This window comes from Aotus nancymaae, unplaced genomic scaffold (genome assembly GCF_030222135.1).
Source record: "Aotus nancymaae isolate 86718 unplaced genomic scaffold, 86718_ANA_hifiasm-v0.15.2.pri h1tg000039l, whole genome shotgun sequence".
In the NCBI taxonomy this organism is placed as follows: domain Eukaryota; kingdom Metazoa; phylum Chordata; class Mammalia; order Primates; family Aotidae; genus Aotus; species Aotus nancymaae.
In genome coordinates this window covers 10039290-10054136 of record NW_026988453.1, presented here as the reverse complement: position 1 = coordinate 10054136, position 14847 = coordinate 10039290, and the positions used below count along the sequence as shown (strand labels likewise).

Genomic DNA, 14847 nt, shown 5'->3' with positions numbered 1-14847 from the left:
GTAGACTCCACAGCATCCAGAGGCACCTTCCCTGACTCTCGCTGGGGCTGCTTAAAGAATGACTTCTTTGATAATATTCCTGGGCCAAAAATGGGACCCATGGCCAAGGGTGTCAAGTGTCCAGCGAACAGCATAGGAAGGGAGTCTGTTTGAAATGACACAGGGAATGGTCTGGTGGAGGTGGAAGGGAGTCCTGGTCTAGACATTCAAAACTTGTAGAATTTCTGCATCCAGGTCAGAAGAACATCCACTTCCCCAAGGGCTTTGGTCAGAGCTGCTTCCATGTCCAACTAAAGGGGAAGGGGGGTTGAAGGTCAGCCATGTTAGCTATGAGAATAGTCTTTCTTCCAACCTGCCATGCCTGAAACAGACCTGACTCCAATCCATGGGAGGGTCACTTTTGGGTGACCTCTGATGAGCTCACCTGCCTGTCACTTTTCCTCCATCTACATGTGTTTGTCTGCTTCATGGGTGAGGACAAACAGGACAGTGAGTAATCGTGGGCAAAGAACAAGGGGAAAGCATATGGTGCCCCGAATAACAGGAACCACAAACTCCAGTATGGGGTGGATGTGGCCCAGCACCTGAGTCCACGGCGCAGGTGAAGTGAGCCCAGTTGGCCCCTCTCCATCAGATATGATTGTTCTTCAGCATTTATTTATAGGCGGATGCATCTCTTCCTCAAAAAGTGATCAAAATCATTTGTGCTTTGAGGGGGGCCGGGGATGAAATGTGGGTTTTATTGTCATAATTTTGGAAAAGCCAGTATAATTTCCCATAATTGTTTTTCACAACTAGACAATTTGAGCATCATGAAAAATACTGCAGATGTCTATGGGGTGGGGGTGGGGTTTCTGCCTTCTTTCTCCCTCTCTTCTGACTTCAGTTGCCCAGCTCAAGTACCCACAAAACACAGGCAAAGTTCCTCTAGTAAAATCATCTTATAGGGAGGAAATATAAAAGCACTTTGACTTGAAAACTGGAAGAAAAAAAGATCACTTAGTTTATGATACTTCTGCAAATATACCTGTGCTCCTGCTAAGTCAGGGGCTTTGGGGCAAAGCTGATGGCGTCCCCTGCATTACATTCTGCACTGGGTCTCTAAGGCGCCCTCATGTGACAGTTCAGCCTAGTCTATTCTGCTGGATGGAGAAGCTCTCAGCTCTTGGCCTTACCTGTTTAAATGCTCTCCGGAATAGCAGAAACCGCCTGTGTGCACTGTCTCTGATGGCAAACATCTCATTTTCCTGCTGTGTAACATGGAAAAAGAAATTGTGCCAAGTTTTAGGTAGGAGCAGATACAAGCTCCCTCTCACTTTTCCTGGCAGTGCCACAGGGGTTCCCAAAGCCTGAGAGGCCAGGGCTGAATCCTGCATCCCCAAGGTGTCCAATACCAGACTCCCACCTTGTGACGGGGGCTGCCTCCTTTAATTCTCACAGCAATCCTGCCAGACAGGAGTGGTCATCCCCATTTTACAGATAACAAACTGAAGCCCAGGGAGGTGGAGGACTTTGCAGAGGGTCACCCGGTGGATTGGAAGGAGACCTAGACTGGAACCCAGAACTGCCAGTATCCAGAGCCTGTGATACTCACACTGGGTTGCAGTTGTGACACGATGAGAACGAAGTTGTTGGCCAGAGTGGAGAACGACTTCAGAGTCCTGACTTCAACTGTTCTATTGTGGTAGTTTTTGAAAACAGTTTTCAAGTAGAACTCCAGCAGGGTGTGGACAAGGTAACAGCTCTCAGCAGCCTGGGGAAGGTTTGGGTCACTGCTGAGCCAAGGCCTCTGCCCACCCTGGCCCCTAGAGGAATGACCCACATGCCACCCAAGACAAGATAAGCACAGCAGAGATAGGGATCTTCTAGGAGGTGATGATGAACCTTAGATCTGTAGGAGCCTTTCAGGGGCCGTGGAAAGCAGCATCTTTGTTTGACAGGAGGAACCAGGACCCAGGGAGAGAAATGACTTGCCCTAGGTCACATAGTAAACCAGTCGCAGACACAGCCGAGCTCCCCGGACTCCTGACTGCCTGTCTGGTTAATATTATCTTTCTTCTCTGCCACGTGGCTTCTTTAACAGCTATGGGGATGTGATGGACCCTGAAAAGCACTTGAACTTGGACTTGGTGGTAGAGAGTTGACTAAGAACAGAAGAAATCAGGTGAAACTAGTATCATTGGACACAGCAATTGCACTCCAGCCCTCTCAAGCTCCTGAAGCGCCACATCTTTCAGGGCTCAGCGCTCAGTAGGTTTGTACCCACTAGATGCGTGATACGATGACCCATCCATGATAACATAGTCTCCCTGACCATGGTGAAAGAAAGGATGAAACCTTTTGCTAGATATTATCTTTAATCATGAGATTGCTTTGCACACAGAAGGAAAAGATGTCACCATGTTAGGGGTCAGCATAGAAACCAACTCTGCAAATACGTGCTGCTTCCCTAGACCCCTAAATCTTTCAGTCCGGGAGATATCAAAGGCCATAGGGACCAAGGGAGGACCCAGGAAAATGGACTTAGAGAAAAGGATGAAGATGGAAGAGGGGACATGAACCTGACTAGATGTCCATGGGGCCTACACAAGTAAAAGAGAAATATGTAATTCTCTGGCTTAATGGAGAAAGATGTTTACAAGCCTCCACCTCACCTGCTCCGAGTACCACCGCATACGCATACCACAACCCAGACACTGACTTCCCTGGCTCACAGCCTGGCCCTATCCTATGTAGGGTCAGTCCAGGGAAGAAGTGAAGGGCTTTCATCAGCCTCCCCTAAGAAATCCTTGCATTCCCACCCACAGTAGAACAGAACCACAGAGGGTGGTATCCCCAAGGTGAGATTACCGAGACGTTCTGCAGAACTTCCTGCCGCAGCAGCCGGACACTCGTGATGTTATCTTGAGCCTGCTTTGCAAACAGAAAGAAAAGATATTTCCAGGTTAGGGGTCTGCATAGAAACCAGCGCTGTAAATACGTGCTGCTTCCCTAGACCCCTAAATCTATCCAGTCTGTGAGATCTCAAAGGCCAGAGGGACCAAAGGAGGACCCAGGAAAGGCTGTGCTGAACAGGCTTGTGGTGAGGGGAGACAAAGTTGCAGCCATGAAAATGACTAAGCTTGGCCCCCAAGAAGCAAATGGAGTCCCGGGATTTCTTCTTAATTCTTAGAGCCTGAACACAGATTCAGCAAGGAAGCTGTTTGATGCCTCTGGTCATTTGAGATGGGAGGAAATAAGCCTATCTGCTTTCAGGACCACATGGTGAGGAAGCGGGGTGTGAGGGAAGACAGCCTGTACCCCAGAGCTGCCTCTCACCTCGGAGCTTCCTCCGCAGCCCAGCCATTCATTCTGGTTCTCAGATTTAGAGCCAATGACTCCATTCAGGACAAAGCCTGGATGAATCTAGCTGTCTTCATGGTTTCCCTTGGGCTCTGTTTGTGTCACCAGAGACTGGTCACATTTTTTTCTGAGCCCCAGTTTCCTCATGTATAAATGGGGCTTGTGGTGCCGTCTGGCCTCACAGAGTTATTATATGGGAAACTGATCAGCAAGCTGCGAAGGGCTCCAGAATCATAAAATAGCATCTTCCCTCTGCCCCCTGACTCACTGCCCCCCGGAACCCCATGGCTGGGTCCAGAACAGCACTTGACTCACCATAGTGTCCTTCACAGCCCAGAAGGCTTCCCACAGTTTCTGGGGAACAACCCCCTTCACTTGGCAGGGCCCAAATTGGAATTTTTGGCCCTGGGCCCCTGGCATCTGGCTCCAGAGAAGCAGGAGACTCAAGCAAGTGAGCGTAGCCATCTGCATTCGAGAGGCCATCACCAGCAAAGGGGGGCAGGAGGGTCTGCTGAAAGAAAGGGAGGCAGCTACTGAGGCAGGCCCTCTGACCCAGAGTGATATGCCCTGGAAAAATGCTCTGAGGGTCTGCCCAGGCCAATCCCTGGGGCTTTTGAATGGGAAAATTGAGACTATTGCAAACCGGTGGCCAAGGGTGCACTGGGGCGAGGCAGGGGTCTTTCTGCCCCTCCAGCTTAAGGCCGCTGGCCTTGCCATCTCTCCACCTACGCTTTCCCACCTTGCCCATCCACACCCACACGCCCTGCACCTCCTCCTCCTCCATCACAGTTCTCTCTTGCCTCAAACCTGTGAGTCAGAATTGACCAAGAAGAGTGGAGAAATGGGAGGTTCTAATGTGCCACATTTGGGGAGTCCAAACCCAGGAAAACAAAGAGTTGAACTAGATGTGTGCTTATATAAGTTCTGCCCTTAAGTCACCAGGCACACATAGGAAGGCAAGTCTTTTTCTCCTCCCCAGGAGACGACTGTCCCTCACTTCTCATCACAAGGGAGTATGAGATTAATCCTGGTTCCAGGGAGAGGCACAGAGGGCAGGACAGGATCACACACACACTCTGCCACCTCCACTAACCACTAACTCTTGAGTTTAAGAATTCACTTTTTAAGTAACCAAATAAGAGAGAGGTATCAGATTTCCAGATGAGTCATCTCTAAAGCCTTCCTCTGAAGTGCCAGTTGGGAAGCACTGTGTGAAGAGCCTCCAAGCTGGGGAACCTAACGCCGTTATGTATTTATTATAACTGATGCGGAGAATTTCTTTCCACCTGCCTTCTTTGCCCTTTGCCCTTTCCCTCCCTCTCTTCTTCCCTCCCTCCCTCTCTCTCTCCCTTCCTTCCTTCTTTCCTTCCTTCCTTCCTTCCTTCCTCCCTTCCTTCCTCCCTTCCTCCCTCCCTCCCTTCCTCCCTCCCTTCCTCCCTCCCTTCCTCCCTCCCTTCCTCCCTCCCTTCCTTCCTTTCTTCCTCCCTCCCTTCCTCCCTTCCTCTCTTCCTTCCTCCCTCCCTTCCTCCCTTCCTTCCTTCCTCCCTCCCTTCCTCCCTCCCTTCCTCCCTTCCTTTCTTCCTCCCTTCCTCCCTTCCTCCCTTCCTCTCTTCCTTCCTCCCTCACTTCCTCCCTTCCTCCCTTCCTCCCTTCCTCTCTTCCTTCCTCCCTCACCTCCTCCCTTCCTTCCTTCCTCCCTCCCTTCCTCCCTTCCTTCCTTCTTTCCTTCCATCCTCCCTCCCTCCCTTCCTCCCTTCCTCCCTTCCTTTCTTCCTCCCTCCCTTCCTCCCTCCCTTCCTTCCTTCCTTCCTCCCTCCCATCCTCCCTCCCTCCCTTCCTCCCTTCCTCCTTCCCTTCCTTCCTTCCTCCCTCCCTTCCTCCCTCCCTCCCTCCCTTCCTCCCTTCCTCCCTTCCTCCCTTCCTTCCTTCCTCCCTCCCTTCCTCCCTCCCTTCCTCCCTTCCTTCCTCCCTTCATCCCTTCCTCCCTTCCTCCCTCCCTTCCTTCCTCCCTCCCTCCCTTCCTCCCTCCCTCTCTTCCTTCCTCCCTCCCTTCCTCCCTCCCTTCCTCCCTCCCTCCCTCCCTTCCTCCCTCCCTTCCTCCCTCCCTCCCTCCCTTCCTCCCTCCCTCCCTTCCTCCCTTGCTCCCTCCCTTCCTCCCTTCCTCCCTCCCTTCCTCCCTTCCTCCCTTCATCCCTTCCTCCCTTCCTCCCTCCCTTCCTTCCTCCCTCCCTCCCTCCCTTCCTCCCTTCCTCCCTCCCTTCCTCCCTCCCTCTCTTCCTTCCTCCCTCCCTCCCTTCCTCCCTTGCTCCCTCCCTTTCCCACTCTCTCCCTTTCTTTTGTACTTCGTTCCACAACCATTTCAGAACCTTTCTTACTTCAGGCGCTGGTCTGACACCTGAAGGCACTGCCTCCCACCCCTAGCCTGGGAGGAAGAACAAAGAAGACCCAGTTCTGCCAGCACTCGGGCTAGGGAGGCAGCGACCCTGGGTTAGGGGTCACGAGGGGCAGGGGCTGTGCTTCAGCATCTCCCTCAATGTCTTCTCATTCTGTTCTTTCAGACTCCACAGGCTCTTTTTTTCAGACAGGGTCTCACCCTGTCATCCAAGCTGAAGTGCAGAGGCGTGATCTCGGCTCACTGTAACCTCTGTCTACCAGGTTCAAGTGATTCTCATGCCTCAGTCTCCTGAGTATCTGGGATTTTTGTATCTGAAAATCTTGAAAACACATGCCCAGCTAATATTTTTGTAGAGACGGGGTTTCACCATGTTGACCAGGCTGGTCTCAAACTCCTGACCTTAAGTGATCTGCCTGCCTTGGCCTCCCAAAGTGCTGGGATTACGGGCATGAGCCACCACGCCCAGCTAAACTCCACAGGCTTTGCAGCCTCTATTGAAAATTCATCTCTCAGCCTCATGTTCCTCCCGGTCTTCCTCCCAAGCAGCCTCAATTCTTCCTGGTGTCAAATTGGCGAAAGCAGCTCCTCATCACAGTCATGTCTTGTCCCTACATCAACACTGAAAAAGTTGACTTCTGCCATCCCGGCCTCAACTCCCATTCACAAATAAAGCAGAAGTCTAGTGCTTCAAAGAAAAGTACCCAAGAATCCCCCATGCTCACCTCTGGTCCTGTAAGTGATGCTTGAGGGCTGGCTGTCTGGAGGGGACTGGTTCTTTCTGCAGAAGAGAAAAGTTAGACAGGCACGCTCACCATTCACCAATCAGAGACGTAGCTATGGGTAAAAGGTTCCTGTCCCAGCCACGGAAGTTGTTTCAGAAGTAAAAATTTGCAGGCAAGCAAGGTTTGTGGAGATTTGGGCATATATATGGGGGCTGAGGGGGCAGGGGTGGAGGAGAAAGAGGGAGGTGGAGAAAGGGAAATTTGTCATGCTTTCCTAGAGTATTACTTAATTGCCTAGTCACCCTTCACTTTAAGACAATAGGGTGATCGGGAAAGCAGCCCCTGAGGTGAGATGAGACCTGGGTCTGAGTTCAGGCTCTGCCACTGGCTGTGTGGGCAGGGGCAAGTCTATTAGCTTCCCTGAGCTGCAATCTCTGCATGTATAAATTTCTTAGAAATCTGTCCCACCTCCCCCCAAGGGCAAGGGTAAGAAACAAACGCAAAATCAACACAGAGGTGATTGGTAAACTCTGTACACATGTAAATGCATTATTACTGTGCAGCACACACGAGTCTCCTTACTGTCAAAATAATTCAAAATTATGCATCAAAAATAATTCATCGAATTATTATCAAAAGTAATTCAAAATAATTCATTATTATGCCCTGTTCATGCTGGGACAGTAGTCCACAGCAAAGGATAACCTGTAAGGACCTCTCCTTTAACCCATCAGGGCCAGGAAGTTTAGAAGTGTTTCCTGACATGCAGCTACCCATGGTTCCCAAGGCTAAATCACTCAACCAAAATATGCCTCGCCTTAGGTTCTGGAAACCAGGAAGAATAAGGACGTGTATACATGGACAAGCCCAGCAAGCTGGGAGCCCTGGTGCTCTGGTGGGCTAGTCTTGGCCTGTGTGGCTCTGAACCACTCAGGGGACACAGAGTGTGATATGCCAAGAGTACCAGTGCAGTCAAGAGCTCTGGCCCCGTCTCCAGCTAGCAAGGCACTCAGCTCTAGACTCCACCGCATGCCCAGTGAGGGCACTGAGCAGAGCGATGTTTCCCAAAGCACAGTCCTCAGACTCGAGGCTTGAGGAATTCTTGCCTTGCAAGATCCTCCATGGAACAAATGAGTCCTAATGAGGTCAGTTAGAGAGCCCTGGCATGTGCTAGCCCGTCCTGGAAATGTCTGATGCTTCTTAATCCTGTTTCATCCAGTATTTCCCATAAGCATTTGCCCACATCCCTGAGGAATACATTTGGGAATCAGGGATCGGCCAACTGCAGGTTACAAGCCACATCCTGCCACTGCTAAGCTGAGGACGGCTTCACCTTGCAACCTAAGAGAAGTTTTTACATTTTGTAATGATTGGGGGTAAAAAACAAAAGAAAGCCAGTATTTTCAGGTTTCAGTTTCCTGGGTCACAGCCAAGCCCGTTTGTTGACATATTGTCGCTAATTGCTTTTGTGCTACAGAGGCAGAGATGAGTAGTTGTGACTGAGACCATATGGCACGCAGAGCCTAAAATGTTTCCTAGCTGGTTCTTTACAGGAAGAGTTTGCCCAACCTGGGTCCAGGCATGAGAAACGGAAGTAGGGATGTGACGTGGGGGACGGGACAACCTCCTGCAGCTCAGTGGAGATCAAAGAAAAGAAGAGAGTGAACAGAACAGGCCTGTGGCAGACTCTTCCCAATCTCTCTGGCACCAGCACCCCCTCCCTCCATCTCCTACTCTGTGTTGTTTATTTTCTTAAGCAAACAAAATACTCCTATGCAATCCTTGGCCAGCAGCCTGCTCGGCTATACCTGCCACCAGCAGGAATCCTTTGTTCCTGGAGGGCCTGAGTCTTACCCTCCAGAACCAGGCACAGCCCCACAGCACACTCTCTTTTCCCCTGTGAGGATTTAGGGCATTACCAAGAACCCCCAACTAACTACCATGAGATAAAGATGTCAAGAGGCAGTGATGAGACAGAAAAAAGACCAGGTGAAAGTGCTGGAGTAATAGGTGAGTGGGAGGCAGGAGACAGCTAAGGCAGGAAGCTGAGAGGGAAAATGAGCCCCCGGGGCAGCTGCAATTGTAAACTACCATCTGCAGATAGGCGGGGAGGGCAGGCACGCGGGATGAGCTGTTACAGGGCAGGCTGGAACAGAGGCATGAGGTCATGGATACACCTTGGCTGACCGCAGGATACACCTGGGATCATGAGTAGCTCACTCTGTCTGAGAAGGAATCATACAACATGAATAGTTTGGGCAAACACGTGCCTGGGCCTCAGCCTCCGATGAGCTTATCAGAGCATCATTCCCTGAGAAGGAAGCGCAAGGAGAGAACCTAGGGACATTTGCCCAACATCAACTGAGAATCTAGTTGCACAAGCTTTGGAGGCAGGCAGACCTGGGTTCAAACTGTGATTGAGCCACATATGAACCCTTTGAGTCTCAGCTTCCTCACTTGTGAAATAGAGTCCTCATAAGACCATGAGGATGTGATGACCTGCAGCTCTGATCGCCAGGTGTGGTCCATGAGCCAGCAGTAATAGCATTATCTGGGACCTTGTTAGAAATGTAGAAGCTTGGGCTGGGCACAGTGGCTCACGTCTGTAATCCCAGCATTTTGGGAGGCCAAGGTGGGAGGACTGCTTGAGCCCAGAAGTTTGAGGTCAGCCTAGGCAACATGGCATAGACCCCATCTACAAAAATATGTAAAAATTAGCTGGTTGTGATGGCACATACCTGTGGTCCCAGCTACTTGGGAGGATGAGGCAGGAGGATCATTTGAGCCTGGTGGGGTTGAGGCTGCAGTGAGCCATGATCTTGCCGCTGCATTCTGCCCTGGGAGACAGAGCAAGACCCTGTCTCAAAAAACTAACTAAATAAAAATAAAGTAGAATCTCAAGCCCTTCCAAAAAATGACTAAATTAGAATATGCCATTTAAGAACCTTCCAAGGTGATGCTTATGTATGTTAAATTCTGAGAAGCGTCAGCATAAAACACATGAAGACTTAGTGTCTTCCCCGCGGTAAATGCTTAATCAAGAAGAGCTCCAAGTGATGGGAGGAAGGACTGGTTTAGGGGATCTCAGTGAGGTGACTTCATGCTCAGGGGACACTGGGCAATGCCTGGAGACACTTTTGGTTGTCAGAACTGGGAGGTGCTATTGGTATCTAGTGGAATGGCTGGGAATGCTGCTAAACAACCTATAGGGCAGAGGACAGCTCCTCATTACAATGAATTATATGACCTAAGGGCAGTAGTGCTGAAGGTAAGCAACCCTGGATCAGAAGGAAGCAATGGCTCTGGGGGAAATAGCTGGAATAGGAACAGAGAAAGAGAAGAACATAACCTTTACTGGGAAGGGAGGCAGTAGACTGATCAGATGACCAGGGGAGTGGGGAAAACAAGATGGCAAGTTGGAAGGCAGTGACCAGAGGCCACCAGGTGGGAACGGTGGGGAGACCTGGCTCACTGGCCCACCTCTGGGGAAGCCCCAAGTCTCAGACTTTAAGAGGTTGAAGGAAGTGGGGCTAGTCCTCTTGTCCAGATTCATGTATTTTTATCCAAACTCTCTCCTGGACAGGACCAAGGTCAGCGGCTCTACTAACCTCTATGAAAGGATGGAACTTGGGGAGTTTACAGAAATAATGGGTAGAAGAAAAGCATATCTAAAGGTAAATCTTCACACACAAGGCTGTTGTTCTTTTCTCCAAAATACTCATTAGATTCAGAGGTTTTATTCCAATAATCTCATGCCGTCTCTGTCCTGTATATCTCTCTGCAGAGCCTGAATTTCACATTTGAGAAATAAATCTACTCACATTCCATACCCCCTACAAAGTCCTTTAAACCTAACGGGAGAGAAAGAGACTGAGCCACCATGGGCCAGAGTTCCTTCTCCACTTCCACTTCTGTGTGAGGCAATAAAGAGGTCACTCTTAAACCTGAACCTCCCCTCTTTCCGATGGATGCAAAGGCCCTGCAAAACAGAATTAATTCACATATTAATTAGAATTTCCTGAGAGCAAAAAGATAAGAGGAAGCTATATCGTCATTTTTCTTCCAGTGAATTGAGTTAAATTTTCATTTGAAAACAGATCTTTATCTCCCCATTTGGCTGGGAAATGCATGTGGTAATGGATTTGGGATAACCAGAGCGTTTGTTAGCTCTTTTCCCTGAGTTAACTGCAGTCATTCCAGGAGCAGACATCCCCTTAAACTGGCATTTGTCGTTCTTCCTTCTCCCCTGTGCCATTGGTGTAATAAGTGATTTATTTTTATAGCCATTTCAGGGGATGAGAGTAAACACAAACATAAATTATTCTTACATCTATACAGCATGCTTAGAGCTATACAAAATATTTCCAAGTGATTTTTTTTTTCACTTGACACTTACTGTCAACTTTTGAAATAAGGAGGACAGATTATCATTATCCCTCCTTTACAGACTAGAAAGCTGAGAGTCAGAAAGGTCAAGTGATTTCCCCCTAGGTCACATAAATAATGGCATAACCAGGACTAGAGTGCAGGTCTTCTGGCTTTTTGTCTGGTATTCTTTCCCTCGTGCCACACTTCTGAGCAGCTTCTCAATCTTTGGTACATTCCTTCATTCACTGAACAAACATTTCCTAAGCACCTACTGAATGGCAGAATAAGCTGTACAAAAAAATAAATTACTATGAAAACATTTATGTAAATGTCCAGAAAAGGCAAATTTATAGAGGCAGAATATAGATGAATGGCTGTCCAGGGCTGGGAGTTAAGGATAGGGCAGGTGGGAGGAAAGGGAGTGACTACTAAGCAATACAGTGTTTCTTTGAAGAGTAACAAAATGTTTTAAAATTAGATTATGGTGATGGTTGCACAACTCTCTGTCTCTATTCACAAAAAATCGATCTGTACACTTTAAACAGATAACTTCTATGGTATGTAAATTATATATTTTAAACGCTATTTTAAAATAAATTAGGACACAGTCCTTGTGCTTTAATGACTCAGTAGAGTGGAGATACACTTGCAGACAGATAAAAGGCTACACTGTGCCATGAGTTCTGCTATGGTTTGAACATTTCTTCCAAAACTCATGTTGAAACTTAATCCTCAGTGTGGCAGTATTGAGAGATGAGGCCTTTAAGAGGTGATTGGGTCATGAGGGTTCTGCCCTTACAAATGGACTAATCTATTCATGGATTAATGGGTTATCATGGGAATGGAACTGGTGGCTTTATCAGAAGAAGAATGCAAAGCTGAGCTATTACACTCAGCCCCCTCTCCATATGATGCCCTGTGCCACCTTGGGACTCTGCAGAGTCTCTGCCAACAAGAAAGCCCTCATCAGATGTGGCTTCTTGCCCTTGGTCTTCCCAGCCTGCATAACTGTAAGAAATACGCTCCTTTTCTTTATAAATTACCGAATTTCAGGTATTCTGTTATAAGCAACCAAAAGCCAACTAAGACAGGTGCCATTAGTATGAAGCCTGCGGCAACACCAAGGTGAGGCAGAACCTCCCTCAGCGCTGACACAGTGTGGGAAGGCTTCCCAGTGGAAGTGACATTTGGTCTGAAGTTTGAAGCCTGACTAGGAATTCACCAGTAAAAATAAAGCTGGGAGGGGTGCTTGCTGGAGACACTGGTAGCTTCCACATTAGGCGTCCACATAGTTACTAGACAGGACCAAAGAGAAGGTGGTTCTGGAAGCTGCTAGAAGAGAGAACCACTGATTGTTCTTTCATGTAATAATTCATGGAAGTCAATGGGAACAAGCTATTTAAATACAACTTCAGGGCTCCCAAGGGGACCTAGGGTGCTACTGATCCCACAGGGATGCAGATGGGAATAGGGAGGGGAGAAGAAGGGCCAGGGTCTCAACTTTCTAAGCCAAGCCTTCTGTACAATTGCAGAAAAAAGAACCACAAGAGAAGGCCAGTTCTGAACGGCGACTGCCTCCCAAGAGTCAGGATCCTGTACCTCCAACAGCCTGTAGAGCATCAACTTTGAGTCACAAGGACATGAGTATTCAGATAAATATATGGCATGGTACGTGTTGGGGAAATGGTAGTTACAGAGTCTTCTGAGTAGATCCAAGTAAAGGATTGTGATTCATTTCCCCTGTGTCACCCTGCCTCCTGCCTCTTATATTTCCAGGGTTTCGTTTTTTTGTTTTGTTTTGCTATTTTCTGAAGGAGAATATGTTTAAAAGGAAGAAAGAGGGAGCCACAGTAGCTCAGGCCAGTTGTCCTGGTGCTTGAGGAGGCAAGGCTACATGTTCGAGGCCAACCTGGGCAACGTAAGAACCTCCCATTCATTAAAAAAAAAAAAAAAAAAAAGGAAGAAAGAATGGAAGACAGGAAAAGGGTTCTGACATGAATGAAATAACATCCCATTCTCAGGCATTCGTCAGAGTCAAACAGTAGACCCCCTTATCCATGGGAGACACGTTCTAAGACCATCGAGGAGTGGATCATGCCCAGCAAATGCCTGAAACTGCAGATAGTGCCAAACCCCATGCATCCGATGTTTTTTCCTATACATACATATCTATGATGAAGTTTAAACATAGAAAGAGATTAACAAGAATAACTGATAATAAAATAGAACAATTATAACAATATGCCAGTATCACTACTCTTGTGCTGTGGGGCCTTTACTAAGTAAAATAAGGATGATTTAAACATAAGTACTGCTGTACTGTGACAGTCAGATGTGCTGGACAAAGGGAGGACTCACGTCCCAGGCAGGGCAGAGCTGGAATGGCACAAGACTTTATCACGCTACTTAAAGCAGTATGCAATTTAAATTTATGAACTGTTTATTTCTGGAATTTTTCATGTAATTATTTTCAAACCACTGTTGACGTCAGTAATTGAAATCAGAAGATGTGAAAACACAGATAGAGAGGACTACTGTACTCTTAAAATAGGACCCTCCCTTTCCTCTTATCCAAATCCATTCTCTACACCTACAAGGAGGTTTTCAGATTCCTGGACAGTGCTAATCTCCCCTCTCCTGTGCTCCCAGGACTGCTGCTGGCTCTTCTTTGATGGCACCCAGGTGATCCTTCCCTGCACCCTGGTTGTGTCTTCTTCACCAGGCTGTGAACTCCCTGGGCACCAGAACTGCGTTTTATCCATCTCAGAATTCCCCTCAAAACCTGGCACAAGGCAGGAGCTTAGTAAGCATTTGTAATAGTGAATTTTATTTAACTGGTGTGACCTAACCCTCTCCCTTTCTTGGCAACTTTTAAAACCCTTGGAATCTCAGCCATGATAGTGTCTTTTTTATGCTAATGCATGACTGACAGCTGGGGGTTCCTGGATAGCCTAGGGATGGAGGCTGTTTGCCAAGGAACTAACCTTGAGATGAGAGGACTGGAGCTTTCAGTCCTACTCACTCCACCAGCCCCACCCCCACCCTGTCCCACCTCCAGGAAGAGGAGGGAGACTGAGTCGATGATCAATGGCCCATGATTTAATGTCATGCCTATGTAATGAAGTCTCCACAAAAACCCCAAAGGAAGAGATTTGAAGAGCTTCTGGGTTGAACAAGTGCAGGTCCTGGGAGGGGGTGCCCCAGAGAACACATGCAGGTCCATGGAGGTTCTGTGCCCCTTTCCCCATACCTTGCCCAATGCATCTCTTCCCTCTAGGTGTTCCTGAGTTGTATCCTTTTATAATAAACTGGTAATCTAAGAAGTAACTTATTTTCCTTAGTTCTGTGAGCCATTCTAGCATATGATCAAACCAGAAGACAGTGTCACAGGAACCTCCGGTTTATAGCTGTTTGGTCAGAAGCACAGGTGATAACTGGGATGTGTGGTTGGTGTCTGAAATGGGAGCAGTCTTGTGAGACTGAACCCTTAACCCGTAGGATCAGATGCTATCTGTGTCAGATAGTGTGGTAAATAGTGTCAGACTTGAATTGAGTTGTAGCCATCCATTTGGCGTCCACCAAGAATTGGAGAATTGATTAGTGTGAGAAAAAAAGCTCACACTTTTGGTGGTGGACAGTATTCGTGTGAGTCGAGTAGTATAATTACTACTATGTAATTGGACTGGTTCACAAATCTAATGATGTACAAGGTCAAATTGTCTTGCAGGCTATTTGCCCAGAGAGCTTTGCCAAATATTTCTCATTTTGTTCAGGCAATGGCCACAGACTGTGAGACATGGCCTGCATCTAATGGCATTATTAAACACCAATCCGCTTTGCACATGCTCCCAGTGTAAGAGTAAAATCCCACAAAGTCATGCCATGACCACGCATCTGGACATAGAAAACCAGGGAATTACAGATTCTGTATTCTGCGATGAGGCCAGCACAGGACAGAGTTCTGGGTCTGATGATGAGAATATCATAGTCTCATCCCTAGAGCAGCCGTATCCTGCTACT

General features: G+C 48.1%; 1 protein-coding gene across 1 annotated transcript; it reads right to left on the bottom strand.

Moving 5' to 3' along the window:
* Positions 1-206: 206 nt before the first annotated feature.
* IL24 (interleukin 24) lies at positions 207-4126 on the bottom strand. Its single transcript, XM_064360203.1, has 6 exons — positions 4101-4126; positions 3658-3850; positions 2851-2913; positions 1595-1753; positions 1176-1250; positions 207-290 (listed from the first exon to the last, which is right to left on the bottom strand). Exons 1-6 carry the CDS (start codon positions 4124-4126, stop codon positions 207-209), a joined length of 600 nt encoding a protein of 199 aa, XP_064216273.1.
* Positions 4127-14847: the final 10721 nt, after the last annotated feature.

Bases quoted from the DNA above. Each gene is read 5' to 3' on its own strand.
- IL24 (XM_064360203.1), bottom strand. From the start codon at position 4,126: ATGGAGGAGGAGGAGGTGCAGGGCGT. The intron at 3,851-4,100 runs GTGGGTGTGGAT...TTCTTTCAGCAG, and splicing joins GAGGAGGAGGTGCAGGGCGT to ACCCTCCTGCCCCCCTTTGC. The intron at 1,251-1,594 runs GTGAGTATCACA...CATGTTACACAG, and splicing joins TGTCACAACTGCAACCCAGT to CAGGAAAATGAGATGTTTGC.